Source organism: Argiope bruennichi, chromosome 4, assembly GCF_947563725.1.
Source record: "Argiope bruennichi chromosome 4, qqArgBrue1.1, whole genome shotgun sequence".
In the NCBI taxonomy this organism is placed as follows: Eukaryota; Metazoa; Arthropoda; class Arachnida; order Araneae; family Araneidae; genus Argiope; species Argiope bruennichi.
Window position 1 is genome coordinate 26,436,367 of NC_079154.1, and position 19,747 is coordinate 26,456,113.

At 30.4% G+C, this 19,747-nt stretch overlaps 1 protein-coding gene across 5 annotated transcripts in view; it reads right to left on the minus strand.

Moving 5' to 3' along the window:
• LOC129965892 (transcription factor 12-like) overlaps positions 1–19,747 on the minus strand; it is an 89,990-nt gene that overhangs the window by 13,981 nt on the left and 56,262 nt on the right. For 3 of the 5 annotated variants that reach the window (XM_056080158.1, XM_056080157.1, XM_056080160.1), the window contains 4 exons: positions 4,805–4,895; positions 3,232–3,285; positions 2,513–2,655; positions 1,397–1,475 (listed from right to left, as the gene is read on the minus strand). In XM_056080158.1, the coding sequence (XP_055936133.1) occupies positions 1,397–1,475; positions 2,513–2,655; positions 3,232–3,285; positions 4,805–4,895 (367 nt within the window). The remainder of the gene's footprint in view (positions 1–1,396; positions 1,476–2,512; positions 2,656–3,231; positions 3,286–4,804; positions 4,896–19,747) is intronic. The other 2 variants (XM_056080159.1, XM_056080161.1) reach the window with 1 other exon arrangement.

The following is a 19,747-nucleotide window of genomic DNA, read 5'->3' on the forward strand; positions in this document are numbered from 1 at the left end:
TCTGTGTGTGAAGAGAAATGCAATCTTCACCTTTTACTAAAGAAGAAGAAACAAATTGCCCCTAAATACAGAGCAAAAATCCAATTTCGTCAGAAGCACAGATTTCTGATCATTCAAATAAATCCAAGAATCTTTTTCTAAATCTAGGCCAGTGTTTAGATGATGGGATATCAGAAAGAGAGCTATCTGCATTTTACATTACAAGTGAATAAAATTTTTAACTCCATCAACTGCGGGGGGAAATTGATGTTATTATAGTTGATAAAATAAGCAGGAGCACAGTTTTCAAATTACAAAACAAGAAAAATTACCAATAAAAAAAACTGAAAGAGCCAAGCAAATACCAAATAATTTTTAAAAAATTATTATTAAAGTATTTCTTTTTCTTGAGAGAAACTTTCAAGTTTATTGGTGAGATATGATTTGTATCTTGTTTTTGGAACACAGAGTTACTAAAGACAAAATTTTGCGAATAGTTGATCTTTCTTGGAATGGTGGTTTCAATGTAGATTATGACTATTAATAACATCTAAATGTGTAAAAATAGACTAAAGGGAAGTAGGGGACAGAACTTAGATCTGAGAAACAAAGATTACAATTAGCGCCCAAATTTCATAAGAACAGTATAATGGGCTTAACAACAATTTCTGATAAAATTATTCATTTATAAAATTACTGAGAAGTGCTGATGAAACAAATCATACATTTTCAAGAAGGCCAGGATAGCCTGGTTGGTAAGGTGTTGGATTCGCGTCTCTCGGGTGGCGAGTTCGAACCCAGCCAGCCGAAAACTCTCTGCGCGTGTGGTGACTGGCGTGCATATAAATCTCTTGTGCTCACAAAGTTTCCATGTCGAGAGTAATACCACTGGGGATACTGGATCAGGGGTGACCATTCTCTGATTCAGGTCTAAATTATGATCTGTGGATGAGTGAATGGAATGCATGAATGAAGTCCGTCTCATAAAAAGTATTTTGATGTGTGTGTAGTTAAATCATACTCTTGGCCCTAGACGGTGCTACTGAAAAACAAGAGACGTATCCTTGGCTAAAAATCACTGACTTCTAAAGTCAGTGGGCTTGTATATGACAAGTGCCATTAGAAACAATAACATGCATTTTCAACTTCTGAAGTTTCAAAAAGCATGAGTGTTGAAAGGGATGAAATATTTGACTTCCTGAAAGAACCAATAGAAATCACTAATTGTAAAAAATACAACATTCCAAACTGTAAAAAGGTGGGGGCAGGTGGGAATCCAGTGATGATAATATTCTAGGGGTATTTTTGAATTAAGAATGAAAAGTATCAAAGAATTTTCAAAAATTGAAAGCAGTTGGTAAATATTGAAATAAAAGGAAAATATAAATGAGATGGGGAAGGAAAAAAATCTACTCACAAGTTAATGGAGGAGGTGAACTTATGGGTGTTGATGGAGTCGATGAAAAGCTGCTGTTAGTTTGGTCTGCTTTCAAAGTCTATAAAGAAAAATAGAAATTAGAACAAGATTTTAAAGTTACAATCATAAATTTTAATATCTTGAATAGGACAATAATAAGCAGTTTGCATATGAAAAAAGCATACCTCAAAGAATATTCAAAAATACATAAAAGTCAATAAATGTCAAAAGAAACAAATCTTGTTAAAATTTCTTATACAGGCTGAATTTAAAAGTTGGGAAGATATATAAAGGCATGAAAATACATAATGAACAGTTGCTGCCATAAAACTGTTTGTTAAAAAAGTAATACTCATAAAGAAAAAGAAGGGTATGCTTTAAAACCCTGTTGCTCCATTAGACGAATACTTTATTTATTTGTATCTTTGATCAGTGCAAAAAATATATTTTATTAAGTGGGCACTTAATAGAAGCATTATTAAGAAGAAATAATTCTTACAACAAATTTCAACACTATATGCGTATTTTAACTTTAAATATTTTATCATTCATTTTCCAATTAATTAGCTCAGATATATATATATATATAGTAATCAAACCAAGTTAACCAAGTTAATAGGGAAAAAAGTGACAAAATTAAACCAAAAAATAAGAATCCAGAATATATATATGTGTGTGGAAATTCAAACAGGAATATTTGAAGATTTTAAACATATTTATGCAAAGCATACATGCAATTATATCATAAAACTGCTTCCGATATATTACTATTATTTAACCATAAATTATAATTACAACCAAATAAAGTTTAAAATTCAATCATTATTAATAAACAATATAAATTTTTAATTTTAATTATAATTAAAAATTACTTTTTTAAAAATTTAGAAATTTACAATATCAAACATTCTTATTTCCCAAAAATAATAATTAAACTAAGGAGTTGCATTCCTGTTTGTTCCACTCATCAACCCCCAAGAATCACATCGTGATTCTTTTTGGGATCACAATATGATCCCAGCTTGCTTATCAAAAAATTAAACATTTCTGCTGGTAATAAGAAGTTATAATTACATTTATTACGAAAATTTAAAAAAATTATTTTCCTTTTCTTACCAGATCTGATGGCAAATAGGGAGAAGGAAATCCTTGAGTAGCATGATTAAGAACAGGTGGGTTTGGCATCATCGTATTTTGGAAATTATAATTAGGTGAGTTGAGACTTGTGTTACTGGAAGACCAAGTGTCCGGAACATTTTCTATAAAAAATAATTTAACATAATTAAATTAAGAGCTCATTTGAATAAAATAATTAAAAAATTTTTAAAAAACCGAAAATTTCAATCCTTGTTATATAAATGATATGCTGATTTTATAATTGTAAAACTAAGATTAAGGTTATTTCATAAATTGTGCTTCACTCTTTATGAACTTTTTTTTTTTACACATTAAAATTTATCCAAGCCCTCCATTATAAAAAAGTGATTTATATAATAAATATCACATATGCAGTAATATAAAAAACAAGTCTTCAAAATATATTCCAAATCAAGAATTTTAAAAAAAGTTACATTCATAATTGAATATAAATAATAAATTTATACTAATGAATGCATTAATTTCACTATTACCACATTAACATAAGAAATCATTTTTAAATTATTACCTTTGAATAGGAATTCAATTAAAAATAATTCCTGGTGAAAGTAATATAAAATCTCATTATTTATTTATTTATTTTCTATAAATATACTGTTCATATAAGTATTTTTTTTTTGAAGATGGATGCATTACACAAGGCAAGATAAAATAAGAAGTGATAATGTAAATGTTACTTGTCATTTGGCAATTTGCTGCAATAGGTATGTTGTGGTGGAGATCCAGTTGACCTTGAAATAATTTTTTACTAAAATTAAGCAGAGTTTTCAATAAAAGTACAGTATTATAAGAGCAGATAAGTATTTGCCTTAGATGATTTATTCTCAATTGATATTTTTAATAATCACTAACAAAGTAAGTTTTCTGCCTAGATCCAAATCTATCCATTTAAGATTCTGTCATGGTGAAGATCTGTTTGTCAAACCATAACATTTTGTGTTTGTGGTCTCATTTTAACTATCTAAACCTTCAGTATAAGAAAAATTTCGTCATTCACTGAATGATCTAAATTTATTTAACATAGAAAAGAAAAGGGCTCAATTTACAAATACAAAAATTGTTCAAAATAAAAGAAATGTTGCATAGTTTCTACAAACTTTTCAATTTCAGATTTTTTTCATGCACATTGGGAGTATAATATTTAAATGCATGTTACTGCATAAAAGGAGGTTTAATTTTGTATTCTCATCTGTCTCAATAAAGAGGTACAAAGTAATAAATTTGGCTATTAAGTATTTTTTCATACAAATGATTTTGTATTGCAGATTCTATGATAACAAAGACATTGTATGATACAGATCAAATTACATTCTAATTCACAATGAAATTAAGTTAAAGGATGTAAATTTTTCAAAATTAATTACATTAACAGAATTAAACTGATGATATCTTTTGAAAACTAGGAATAAGAAAAGTTACTTCATAATGCAACAGTGAATATTTGACTTTTTTTTCTATTTTTTTTCTTTCTTTTACTTGAGCTCTTCTACACCCACAAAAGATAATATCTGAATTTAAAAGAATCAGCTTAATAGAGCCCTAATTGAAGAAAGAAGATGCTATTTTTTAAGGCAATTAAGAAAAACATAATTCAAGTTCTGCCAAGAATTGCACATCAAACATAAACTAAAATTTACAGTATTTATAACAAAAACAATTTGGAAAATAAGCTGATACACAAAAAAAGATAGTTTAGAAAGAAAGAAAAAAAAAAAAAAAAAAAGGAAAATATGCAGATACTAATTTAATTTAAAACAAAGTTGATTAATGTTTGTTTAATGCTCTGTTTGTTTGTTCATTTATTTATTTTAAATTAAAAGGAAAAAATACAGATCATACTTTAGTCAATCTCATATTCAAAAATTTTAGAAGATACTTGAGGAGAAAATTTTGTTCACTAATATGATGAGATTACTATGCACAATAATTGTTCCTTAAAGCAAAAATTTATAGAAGATAAATGAGATTCATGTTGAGGACTAATCTAAATATACTTGGTTATACAAAACCAAATGTCTTCTTAAAGAAATATGGAGTTATGAATGCCAATAAGAATTCAATAATTATTATTAATAATAATGGCAAACTTTATTTTTTTTAGTTAAGAATGAACAACGGTTAGAAATTATATAGTATTTAATATTGGGAGGGGGGGGATAATTAACTTTAAATAATAGAAATGTCAACTGAAATTATATTTTTTTCACAAATAAAAATTAATAGATCAGGTCATTAATACTGTACACTTACCATTAAGGTAATAAGCATCTCCATATGCTGCCACAGATTTGGACACAGAATAAGGAGGGGTAGTTCTTTCATAGTTTTCAGAGACATAACTCTAAATAAAATAAAAATAAAAATAATTAGACTATTTGAATAAGCTTCAATAACAACAAAATTAAAAATATCTTTTATAAAATTTTAAATTAAGAAACAACACAGTTGATGGAATTCAAACTGAATTTCAAATTTCAAACTAAAAACCAAAAATTCCAAAACAGGAGGCAAAAACATAAAATAATCCAAATCTAGATCACTTCCAAGGTTTAAATTGTCAAGTTTGTTGAAAGAAAAGAAATTATTCTTAAAATTTCTTTATGTATATCATTTTATGTGAGGCAGGAAGTCATAAGGCTTTGAAATACGAATGTGTTTTATTTCTCCGATGGCACCCTTTTTTTTTAAGACATTTTCTAGCTTGTCAATACATAAAAGAACATAAAGGACCTGAAATACTTATGCTTGATCTAGATATGAGTTAATCAACGTATTCGAAGGACAACCATGGGAAAGTTCAGTTATATTAGTGCCCCGTTTGAAGTTGTACAAGTATATTTTGGGACGGATCTCGTGTAATTTTGAATCGTTGTCAGATGATAAGGTATCATCTTTGAGCAGAAATGATACTCCCCCCCTCCAAATTTCCGCGCCACCCCAGGGGGAGGACATTTAGCACTAGAACCTTCTGGTCCAGCCAATGTGGCCATGAATTGTGGGAAAGAAAAATATTAGGATCAAAAAATTTTTTCCTACGATCTCTTTTTTCAGATATTGAATTGCCTTTCAGTCATCTCCCCCCCCCTCTTTTATTTATTAAACCTCCAGCCGCTTATACCACGATTTTCACAGGTCGGCAATCAGTTCAGTTTCTATTGCATCCCACGTTTTTCGTAGTTTAGAGTGTTTATTTTTACGATTACAGATTTTTATTATATTATATTTTTATCGTGTAATATATAGTATCAGCTCGCTTTATTTGAAAAATATTTGAATTTATTTGCAAACATCGCATCTAAATAGTGATTTTAAAAATTACGCAGTCAGAAGGTTAATTATTAAAACTAGTAACTTATTTTCAAATTTTGGAGATCCCTCCCCCTCTTTAAAGAAAAGGGGGGGGGGTGAGATGAAAAAAAATTTTACTCAAAGAACAACAAAACAGAAAAATTCAAGTTACCGTCCTATTTAAAGACATAAGATCTCGTTTTAAATTTTTTTGCAAAGAAATCTTAAAAACCTTGAATGAAAGTTGTATAAATTTCTGAAAATATATTTAAGGCCAAAAATTCGCAATCGGATTTTTTTTTTTTAAATATGTTCCAACCTTAGGCAGTAATTGTTTACCAACTTCGTTACGAGAAAAACAGGAAAGAAAAAGTGAGTGAGCGAGTGCAATGCCCACTGTCCTATTTCAAGACAGAACTCGAACGTAATAAAGCCATTCAGAATCTGAGCAGGTGCCACAGAGGTTACGTGTAGCCAAGTTAGAACGAAGAGAGTGTAGAGCAAAATAAACATCCAGTCTTTCCCTAAAAGCAGAAAAAGAAAACAAAACAATACTCCCTTCACCCACTCAACTCAACTCACCTCACCTCACCTTCCCTTCCCTTCGACATTTGTAACGAATAATCGAAAGTAAGATGCGACGAACAGAAATCTCAATTTATTTAGACATGTCGGAAAGAATATTCTTTTCGAACCTGAAATGGAAAAGCGTCACGTATGGAAAAGCTTTCGAGAAAAGTTTCTTTTCTCCTTGAAAAATAACAATAAGTTCGGCTTTCGCATCGTATGAAAAATATTGATCGTATATGAAAGCGAATGAGGTATGCTAAAAAAAAAAAAAATACTTCTAAACTGAAAGTTGCAACGTGATTTGCATATTTTTCGTACATTCGAATATGAGAAGCACGAAGTAAATATACAAGAAGTTTAAAAAGAAGAAATTTTTAATACAACGAATTATTTATTACAAATGCCGATATTAATTGAAAATTATTCGTACTCAATATTTATTTTCATCTACGGAACCAGCAAAATAAATAAATACATAAATGAAAATTATAGTTAACACATAAATATTTACAAACAAATAGATGTAGCGATGATATAGAGAATGGCATCGATATACTTATAATAGAGGCGAGGGCGGGGGACCCATTACGATCGTATTTTTATCAATGAAATGAACTTTATAATTTCGTAATACAGGCTTCTATATTATATATATATAAAGGGAAGGGGTGGGGGTAAAAATGTGACTCCTTTTGCTGCAGAAACAGACATTTTTCCTTTTTACCAATTACCACACTGAAACAAGAAATGATTAGTTCCAAACTAATTAAGCATGAAACTCTATTGGATTTTATTTGAATAAAAATAAATGTGTAAGATTAAATGGAAAAATTTTTGCTCATATTTTCAAAGATTTTGGCTAAAACAAAGTTTAAATACCAAACAGAGTTAACGGTGCGAAGCACCCTCTAATCAGAATCAGCAATGAACCAGTACCAATAACACAATATTAATTAGAGCAATGAGTGTAAGAGGATAAGGCAAAAATTGAATTGAATGTATGATGAACGCTTGAATGTGAAAATGAATTTCTGGTTGCTAAGTCAAGGGAATAAACAACGGGCACACTTAGGATGGCTTAGCTGATTAGCTTACATAAGTTTGATCATGGATGTTCTATACAGATATTGAATGAACTCCACAATTCTGAATCGCGGTCAAATGTCGAAAACAACATCTGTACAATTATTCCATTGAACAAACCACTATAAGCGGACTTGGACCAACTTTGGAAGATTTAAAAAATTCGCGATTGTTTGATCTGTCAGACCAACTTTTTTCTTTCTTTAAATCACATAATTTTAATCGAATATCCGATAAAATTGCACTCTCCAAGTATACAATTTGATATTACGTTTACCTATTGATAGCATTCCATGAATGGCAATGAATGAATTTTTAAGTTTGGAAGCAATCATCAATGAAAACTGTAATTACAGTGTGATAAGAATGTTAATTTCAAATTTCATTCTATCTTTCTTTTCTGCTGTTATTTTCCGAAAGATACTGTCAATTAACTACAGGCGACAGAACATTTCGAGCGCCCAAAGCTACACTCTACATCCTCAACTTTAACCTATTTTAAATCCCGCCTACCCACCTAAGGGTCATTCTGATCTATTTGACAGAGAACACTTGTCTATTATGTTATCTCATACATGTTTTTTAATTACTTTTTATTCAATAACTTATTAAAACAGCATTTAAGAATACGTGTTTACAACCTACAGATGAGACTTTAAAAAGTTCCAATAATTCACAGAAATTAAACATTCTTTTTTTTTTTTCACAGACGGGGCTGTGCTCTTCTTGTTGGCCATGTGTTCATGTACGACTAGAATTGGTTCGAAAAAATATTATATATCAATATTTCTATTGATCATTAATTCAATGTGAAAAACAAGCATATAAAATACAGAATCCCTGATCACCTTGCTTTTTCTGTGCTCTGTGTCATAGCTGGCAATGGTAAGCAACACTAACATTCGTTTTTAACTTTATATGAAGAGAAAAAATAGCGTAATTGTCAAAACCTTCAACCATGAGATTTTTTAATTCTCTATATGTTGTACCCCCCCAGAGTTCATAAACCTTTTTTCCAAATTATATCTGTTTACTAAATTAAAAACACTATAAAAAAACAATGATATAGAATGATAAAATCTGTTATCTAATCTTATGTCAAAATAACAGATCTGTGCGATATTTTGGCAGATAGACAACATTCGCTTATCTATCTGACTGATTAATCAAAATCCCAACAAACTAGATGTGCGAATTTCAATAAATGATCACATTAAATTGTAAATATGCCCCATTTTTATACCTCATTTCGGAATAAATTCGATAAGGAATTTGTTTGTCTATCCGTGTGCATCCGAAAATAACTTGGAATGAACTTGATGAATAAAATTTTGTCAGTGGTTTCAACAGTAAAATAAAATGCGTATAAAATAATGGATCCAGAGAAAATAAGTTTAAAATACATACTATTCGTTTCGTCGAAAAGTGGTAGTTCTCAGAGTACCATAAGCTACCATGATTAGTTCATCATAATTTAATGTTTAGGCCCTTAATAAAACAAAAATTGCTCAAAAGTATTTTATTGTGAACTGCCATTTTTTAGAACAATATTACGAATTGCCTGCAATTTTTACGCCTCCTAAGTTACAGTTAACTATGAGTTCACTTTATTGCTAAAATGTAAACATCTCCTTGAATCTTTCTTCTCACCTCCATTTTGACTAAAAAACGTATCCTGATGCCTGCGCAAGAGCGCGGAGTTTTAGAATCCAAAATATATTAATCCAGTATATATTAAATTTTCATCAACAATATATATAACAACAGTAAAAATTAAATTTTTTGAATAACTGAACAAATGACACTTCGTAATATAAGAGTACCATTATTATTTCCAAGGTTTATATATGTTCGACAAATCTTTATTGCGAACTCCAATTGCAAGGGGGAAGGAGGGAAATGAAATTTGCTGTCAGAAGTTTCATGTGAGAAGAATTAAAAAGTAATTTGGTTTATTAAAAGGGATACCGAGAATTTGATTTTTTAAACCATATTTGGTCATAAGAAATGAAATGATAAATCAAATCATTCAAAATATTCTGAAAAAATGTATATTGATTTTCATACCATAATCTTTCAGCAGAGCTATTTCCAATAAAGTGAATAGAATTAAAAAGTAGACGGTTATAATACAAACGTTTTGAATTTAGAAATTTTTTTTATATATATATTTACCGTTTTTTATGACCCACTTCTTATACTTTCCAACAACCCATGGTCTTAAAAAGTCTGGCCAAATTCTTTTGATGTCACATACCCTATTCCTGAAACAATAGTTCTCGCATAAAAAATTTTCACATTTTTTCACTTTATTTTTCTTTTACAAAAGTGCAGCGTTAGAACGGCTCCTTAACGTCGCCCTCATGGGTCATACGTGTCTTCATATTATTGCTTACCAAACTAATAAGCTGAAATCAATCGAAGACGATGTAATTTATTGTAAAAATTATACTTAACATATAAACAAATTTTAATTGAATCTGTAGGATAATGTATAATGTGAAAAGGAAGGTGTCATTTAATTATATCATATGGTAATCAGTTAAAGGATTGTGTATGAAATGACCCAAGCTGTCGTACTCAAGTTGCAAACTTAGATTTTAGAATGGGATTCAAAATATTAGGACAGAGCTAGTCCTTTGAACCAAATAACACAAAAACTCAATTTCAATAATATAAAGTTCTAAACAACTGCAGATCAAATCTGCCATTTTGATTTTCCAACCTGAGCATATATTTTCCATGAATTGCCTGGCGCTTGATGAGCGAAATTATACGCAGAGTGAAATAGCATTCCCACATTCGCGACGTTTCGGAAAAATCTAAAACCACTCGGATGATCGAGCAAAGAAGAACCGAGCCATTGTGCGATCGAATCGAACTGTCCTTACAAGGCCAGATTCCGGAAGGCAAAGGAATAAAGCCGCCTTCAAACAGTGTGGCACAATGATTATGAAAAATGCCGCTTCTCTTTTTCAAACTTTCAGATGCAGGCCGCTCCAAACAATTATTGTTCCCTCTTTCTTCACTTGAGTTATTATGCAAAGTCTCATTAATTAGACGTCATCGGTGGGGCGCTCGCTTTTTGACGTCTCATCTCGGCACGTTTTTAGCGCAATGAGCCGTTGCGCCGGAGGAACTCGCTCGGAAATTAAAGATGATGACACTTGTTACGCGGGGCAGGGGTGCGGATTAATTTTCGTTCAAGTGTCCGCTCGAGATGACGCTCACCTTTTTATTCTCTCTTTTCTGGGTGTCGTGGGGTTTGCTTTTACCATTCTTGTCCACCAACAAAGAAACAGGAGCTATCTGGTCATTTCAAAGAGTGCGATTCTTTTGCATGGATTGAGATCTATATGTAAATTTTAAGAGGTACGGAATAAAGATAAACAAAAAGGGAAAGGGGCGGCACTTTTTTATTTTATTTTAATAAGCATTAATTTCAACAGCTTTTCATCATTACAAAATAATCATCAACAGGTCTTGATAGGTATATGAGTATTTAATCACTGAAGATTATAGATTATACATTAGGAAAATGGCGTCCATCTCACTGTATTCACGTGACACAGGATTCACTTTTTCTTAAATCTGCTTGACTGGAAAAAAGAATTCAAGTCCCACCAAATGGCACCATGCCGAATGAACATCAGTTTTTTTTTTTTTTTTTTTTTTTTTTTTTTCTTCCTCCCACCCTACTCTCGCAAATGGAGGAGTTGGTGACAGAACGTTAATGATCTTGATGATTTTGCGACGCTTGATTCTTTAATTTACTATTGTAAAAGGCAGCCAGTCCTTTTTTTTTTTTTAAATTCATCTTTTTATTTATTTTAACTGTTTGTGCTCTTCCAACATGTTTAATTGGTGGTTCTAAGGTCCATCTTCTAAATGCACCATCAGAATTTTCTAAACCTATAATCTTGTGTTCGTCATTCTGAAATAATGGACACTAACTCGTATGAGACTAAAAACTGAACTCCTTGAAACCTTCAAGTCCTATATCATTAGGTAAGCGAAGACAAGAGATTTTCAATTTCACGATTATTATTTATTTACATAATCCAGTTAGATTAAAGCTAACAATCAATTCTTTTTACTATGGATAACACTGAGACCCCCCCCCATGTGATAGGATAGAAAGAAAAAGAAGGGAGATAGATAAAATATTCCCTTTTTTAGGTCAAATTTAGCATATGAATAAAATTTATACAGATATTAAGAATGGAGCCCTGCTAAATGGTTTAATAATGTTACAGCAGTCTAATTGATCTCTATCTTCTATTTAAACGCTGTAAGGCTAGCAGATCCACAGTAACATGGAATTACTATCTCAGAACATGATCTATAATCGTTGTGCACCAAAATAAAAATTCACTTTTTTGAAAGGTAATAACATTATTTTAATGAAAGTTGTCTTACAATAAATATGCTTTAAAATTTGAAAGCACCTTGAAAAATGATTCACAAGGCAAAAAAGAAAATTCAATACAAGAATCTTTGAGATGTCCAATTTCTTAAGAATCGACAAAAACAAATATTGTTTAAATGTTTTTCAAGAATTTTCATTGCAAAAAATATTTTGGAAATGGCGTATTTTAGAACTACCGAAGAATGACAAAAAGTACAAATTTATGCTTTCTTATTAAACAATGCAAATGCCCGTTTATAGCAGAACATAAATATTTTTTTAGATGCTGATATCACTCTGCTTGTATTTCAGTATATTTGTAATGACAAACATACACTGGCAACTCATGCCTAAGGGTTGCGGAATTACAATTCCCCCCTAAACATATTTTTAAAATTCTCTTTTCCTTTCATTAAACGTATTTACTTAATTATTTTTTTTTTTTCAGAGTTCGATGCTCATGGTCTACTTGGTCACTCTGAGAATAAGATGAACAATGAAAACAAGAAAAAAGCAATAAAAGTATAGAAAAAAAATGAACCAACAAGTAAGAGAAACACAGGTCGGGGTGATTCGTCGTACAGTCCATGAAAGTCGACTACACCTACGAGGTAATTGGCTAGCTTAAATAATAAAACCTTTTGCTCCCTTTGAATTTAAAGGCACTCGAGCTGCAATAAGAGCAGACCCGGCTTGGAGCACTGGTCACCCTCCCCTCCTCCACCACCATTATCATTCGATTTTTACATCAATACTTTCGTGAATTTCTACCCCCCCCCCTCATTGGACGTTTACGAATGAGTTCTGGTTTCAATTCTTGTGGCCCCGACAGAAACGCACCTGCTTTACGGGTATAATATTTTCTTTTATTAAAGATTACTCTTCTAAATAAAAGTACGTGGGTAATTTTGTAGATCTTTCAGGTGAAAGTTTTTATGAGGGATGAATTATTCTAAATTATTTACACGCAACAAACAATAAACATTGCAAAACATTTATTGCATATATTATATGATATTCATTTTTGGACCAACACCAAGCTCACTGGACGAAGATAGGGAAGTGCATGGGATAGAAAGAGTGAACTTATCTATTGAGTTATTAATTGAAAATTCACATAATTTTCCATTGACAAACTACAAGGAATTTATATCACTTAAGATTATTGGGCTTGTCTAAAGCGCAATAAACTCCATATGAGGATTTATGATTAAAAATTTTAGGCTGTTTATGGATAAAGTATTTTTTTAATCTGCAATCTCTTGAAAATTACTTTATTCAGCACTGTTAATTTTGAATTAAGAAACTGCCACTGTCAACACGTCCGCCTTTGAACTCATTTTTATTCAATTTTATATATGAATCAAAACGTAAGGTCGCGTACTATTTGAAATAAAGTTACGGAAAATCGGTTATTGACTGAATAGCAACTTTGACCTGTAATAATAATAATAATAATAAATACACAACACTGAATACCAACAAGAAACGCAATACGAAAACTCTAATCCAAATAAGCTTATTGCCGTTACAAAGTGTCACAGCATTGGCTTCTCGATTTTGGATAAATTTACCGTACAGAACGACGCTTTCACACTGGCAAGGGAGAAAAAAAAAAATCCCAGCCACTGATCGTCGCCCTAACTGAAACGCAGACTAATGCGCGATCAACAATAAATGCGACCAAACATGGATTACACTGATCTTGATAGGGGAGTGGATGGGGAAAGGGGGTTGAAGAGGCGGCTAGAGACAAAAGAAAAACAAAACGAGGACCTGTCGCGGCCAGCGGTCCCTGTCGTCACTGAGTGTAAGGTCTCGAGTTCTGCAAAGAGTTCTCATTAAAAATGGCCGCCTCATCTGTTTGCATTAGATTCGCTCCGAGTGATTCGGTAATGACTTGACTTATCCCGTGTTTGGCAATCCTGCCCGATTCATCCACCTTTTCCCTCTGATTATTTATCTTAAAAAAAGAGAAAAGGGTCTTCACGCAAATGAATTAGAGGAAAGGACTATTGAATTGGACTTGAGTGCAGCTCTGTGGAAGGAAGAATTATTGGATTCGAATATACAAGTAAAAATGTTTGAAGAAGTACTATCTGGATGGTAGAAACAATTGCACCATGTGATATTGATTTCAATTCTGCAGCTTGGGGAAGTCAAGAAAAAGTAAAATCATTCCATTTGGGTTTGCTTCATTTATATTAGATTCGTAGATGAAGTAACCAATAACTATACGTGTCTGAAGTTTCTATTTTCATAAATGGTTTTAGGAAAAAAGTAAGAGTCAAAAAGTGAGCAAGCCTGAAAATTGCAAGCGAAAAGATGACTTACTAAAAGACAGTGGATTAATGAATTTAAAATATATATATATATATATATATATATATATATATATATATATATATATATATATATATATATATATATATTAATGAAGCTTGTTAACTTAGTTTTTTTTTTAATACCAGGAACCCAATCAATCAAATCCAAACTAAGATACTGTAGTGATCGTAGCGCCATCTTTTATTCATGTCATTTTAAAGCGCTACCCATCTACTTTCCCTAATACAATCTATACCGAGGATATATGGAGAATAATAGAATTTATAATATGAATTACAATAGATAATCTTATTGTAAGACAATGGAACTGATTATACTAAAATTCAAGATCCTCACTAATGCTGAAAAGTATTATATAAGGCATTCATATTGATGTTAGTCACAATGTAGTTTGAGCACCGTTTTTTTAAATTATTGAGTATTAATAAAACAACAACAACAAAAAAAGCGATTTGAAAATTCATAATGCCAGGTATCATTCTTAAAACACGGAATTTTTAGAGATATTTGAACTGCAGAATTGTTTATCGATTGAAATTATTTTTTTAAACACAGTATCAGAGTTCATTTTCAGGAAGAATCCGGGAGGGGGCCATTACACAATGGAATATATAAACATTTAGAGATGACAACACCAATTTGTTTGCAATACTTACAAAAAGTTGAAATCTTTCTCTATTCCATAGATATGCCTCATCGAGTGGGCATCACTATGGAATTAAGAGATAAATTTAATTAATCAAATCTCTCATTTATCTTTATTTTATCTTAACTGACCAAAATCTATATAATACGATTCTTAAATCGTGCTTGTCTCAATTTATAGATAGTATGCCAGTCTGTAAATACTATCAAGTTTAAAAAATAAGTACATAAAAAACAAGCAGAAAAAAAGTAGGAATAGATAATTTTTTTTTTTTTTTATCATTTTCCTCTCAAATTGACCCCTCCATATTTATTCTATAAGGATGATTTAGTTCAATTGTATTGTGAAAATTAACAAGAAGCTATCTGCTTATGTTCTCCCGCCCCCAAGTACAGACGGACTTGGGGGTGATAACATGAAACGGATTGATATGAGAATGAAATCAAAATTGGGGCGAAAAGTCGAAAACCGGAGCTTCATCAACACATTCGGGATTTACGATTATTTTAATCAAAACCCAAGAAAATAAGATTCTATCAATTTAAAGGCATTTTAAAAATACGTGCCGTCTCTGAATCAATCCCCAAGCAAGACTTCACAAGGAAACGCACAAACTGAGCGGAAACAAAACCACAATGAAGTGAAAATGCAGAAAACGTAATGTTTTTCTGGATGATTTAATCTTTATTACGTGAGCTGAACAAAAATGTCGGCAAACTGTTTCATCTCATCTGATGAGAAGACATGTTGACAGAGGAAATATATATATTTTCCGCTCTTCCCTCTTAAAGCTTCAGGAATCGAAGCGAAATCATGAGAAATAACACATCGGAATCCAAAAAATAAATAAAGAAAAAAAAAAACTGAAAAACTTCCTGACTCTTGATAATTACTTCAACATGACGTCATGAAACATCAAGATCTCAAGTGAATGAAGGAATTAAAAAAAAAAGAAAAAAATATCTCTGTTCGTCTTTTCCCAGAAAGATTGCTAATGATGAGATCGTTTAAGAAAACACGAATCAAATTCCCTTTTGCAAAAAAAAAAAAAAAAAAAAAAAAATCCTGATGTTGATCGGGTTGTTTTAATGGTTGGAATGAAATTACCATATAAAAACATGTCAATTAAATCTTACAAACAAGAACTTCCATGCAATTTTTTAAAAGTCATTATTTTCATTCATTACTTTTCGAATTTCATGCGTTTTACTGTTCTGTTTGTCCCCCTCGCACTTCAAATATATTTAAGATATATTCTGGTGTGTATACAAAGTATGTCATCTAAATATATCACACCACCCTTATATCCTGATGAAAGCCAGAAGTTTAAAACAATATTCTATAAAAACGCTTAACTTTTTAAAAAAATTTATACAGAGATCATGATAGGCATATAATCTTGTGCTTTCAAAATTACGAAAAACTGTTCTATATGCATATTTATGTTCTTGATTTTTATCTTAAAAAGTCGAATTGAAAAAAACGCAAGAGTAAATTGTATGAAGTAACTAAACAATAGCGACTAAAATTAACATAGCGACTAAAAAATTTTGTATTGAACATTCAAAAACCAAATCAGAATTTACTGTTACAAATTTTTTTAGATACTTCATTTGCATTACATATATTTGAATTATAAATCATTTTTTGAGTTATTTAGATGTTTTCTTCTTACAGAAACATTTAGCATTTGTTTATTAAAAAATAACAGAAATCATTCTTTATGCCATAACTAACGATTAATTAATTATAGGTTTTCATGAATTAAGTTTTAAAAAAACGCTTTGAATGTTTATAACTAACATTCAAAGAAAAAAATTTGAAAAAAAATTAACAGAAGAGTGCAATGTCCTTATCCATTTTAATATCGAAATGATAACATAATATTTCAAGAAAGTTATATTCTAATGTAAATAGAAAATCGTTTTAAAATATCATTTTTTTTCCGTCACTATTTATAATAGCAAATAGAATTGATGAAACAATACAGTAGAAACACAAAGGTGGGGAAACTGAATGAAACGGTTCGTATACTTTAGAAGATTTAATTAAAATAGCAATAAATTTCAACAAAAAAAATTCTAAACATAAGATTATAAAAATTGAAGTATTCTTGTACATTTTTTCAATTATAAATCAAACTCATTCTTTACATGGAAATATTCGAATTAATATTTCCATGGAACACTATGGAAATATTCGAATTTCTAATACCATAATATGGAGAGGAAAAAACAAACAAACCCGAGAATATTTAAAATTCAGCTGCTGTTTCCAAACGAAGGAATACTCAGGAAGAAAAATTTCCACACCCATTTTCATTCGATATCACGCATATGAATCACCCAATTAAATAAGCGCCATATTCTGTTTCGTTCATCAGTTACTGCATATTATTGAATCGAACTTAGAAAATGCAAATAAATCTACATAACATCTCGTTTCGTCATGGAAACATCCGGAAATGTGAAAATGGGGGTGGGGAGATGCCATGTTCATTTCTCTAGCTGAGAGGGTGTGGAAAACCACTGCAGATACAAAACATTCCTTGCGTCTTTTATTACAAAAATAAGTACGAAAGGGAGAGGAGGGGGGAACGCAGGCAACTACGTCACACCCCATCATACGCATCCTCCTCTTTACTTATTTAATAAATCGCCCTAGCTGCTAGTCGCATTTAAATCGCACATTCCAACACTTCAACCTCTAGTGTATTAGGATTCGTCAGGCACGGACACTTGAGGTTTAGAATTTTTTTGTATTTTGAGCTGAAATAAGGTAATTAATGATCCTTTGAATTCAAAACACAAATACTTCGGAGTACTTACAACATATCAAATATCCTGCGGTTTTATTTTATTTTATTTTTGCTAGATCTAATTTTCAAAAACGAAATGATGAATATAATTAGATAGTATAAAAAGTCAGAAGAGAATGAATTGAATCAAGCCTGTTCAAACTCAAAACGCTAGCACGGGCCAATTAAAATCTAAATTTATATGTATCGAGAAAAATTTTAATTTCCGAGAAACATAGGCTTATTTTGAAAATGAAAAATGAATTTAAAAAAAAGAACAAGGACAAAAGTGATGTATTCTTCCTGGCATTTGATACGTCTTTTCGACTGCCATTACTTAGAAAGATTTCGTGTCCACAGTGACAACTTTACAAACTAATCCAAGGTGAATGTCAGACATCTTCAACCTGACAGCAGACTTATTTAACATCTAAAGTGAAAATAATTGCTAGCGCATATAACTTCCTAAAAATAACTTCATGAGCAAATTTTCAAACCTGGCCAATATACATAAAATTCAAGCATCTTAATTTTCACCGAATTTTACCTTCAAATCAGAATAGTATACTGCTTTTTTATTTACGGGGGGGGGGGCATTTTTCTTACAAAGATTTAAAATTTCCATTTTTCAAGAAAGAATTAAAAAAAAAAAAAAATCCCGCGTATTTTTTTAATGAAATATTTTTCTACGATCTTTCATGATGAAAAATGTACTTCATCTCCAATTTTCAACTGCTTTTCCCAATTTTTATTAAAATTTTACATGTTTGTGGGTCAGCAAATATATTCGTTATGAATGGCGAATTAACGATAAAATAAGTTAAGCAATAGATTGTTTGGCCTGCATTAGTAACCTTTAAGAAAGGGTGTCAAAAGTGACTGTAACAAGCGTGAAATATTAATAATTAGTATCTCAATGCTATTTTTAATGGTTAGTCCATTGTATTTAAACCCCACCCATATATCAGAGACATAGGCCATAATTATCATTCGTCCATTAAGAACTAGAAATTCAAATTGGAAGATAATTCGATTTTTCTGGAGTGTAAAGTTTCATGGACTTTTTAATGATTAAATTTTCCTATTCTGTTCCGATAAATTTCTTTTCAACAAGCAAACTTAACTCACTTTTTTTTTTTAATTTTGAAGTTAAATGTAGTTTTGGCTCGATTTAATTATTGGTAAATTCATTAAATGATAAATTTAAGAAAATAGATATGATACGATTTCCCTTCCATATTGTAAATCTCTTACCACCAAAGTTTTTACACCAACAGCTGAAATAAATATATTCAGTAACAGAATATATTTTTATATAATATATTTTGACCGATTTTTGCAATTAAATTGCTTCAATAATGATTATTAGGGTAGGATATGGATAAATTAAGTTGGTTCACAGAAAAAATGTATTAAAGTTTATTATCCCAAACGAATTTCAGAGAATATTTAAAAACAAACGATTAAAAGTACCATTTAATTTTTAAAAGATGACAAACAAAAATACGAAAAATAAATACTACAAACGAATGTTAAGATTAAATTTGAAAAATTTATCTTTAATTTTATGCGTTTTATTATTATTTAGCACAATTTGTTTCACATTTGCAAAATTGAAATTTTGCAATTGATTTTTTATGCACTTCCTTGCATGTTAAAATTTGTTGCACTTTTGTATATTCAGTGACATTCGGCCTAAAACACATTATGATTCCCTCTTTTATTAAGTAGTCGATTTAACTTCATATTTGAAGCAATTTTTCAACATTATTCATTCTTTTAGTTTCATTTTATATTTCGAGATAATATACATTTTTTATTTTTTTTTAATATGAAAAGCGTGAAAAAAAAATGACTAAAGTGATAAGATTTTTGAAAAATTAACTATAATGATTCCTTTATTTCCAAATAAAAACTATTGTTTTACAGGATTTTTCAAATAAATACAAAAGCCATTTAAATGGACAGTTAATATTTTGAGATATATAATTAACTCACTAATTATACTTCAATAATTCACTGAAAGCATACAATGCAATCTCAATAATTAAAAAT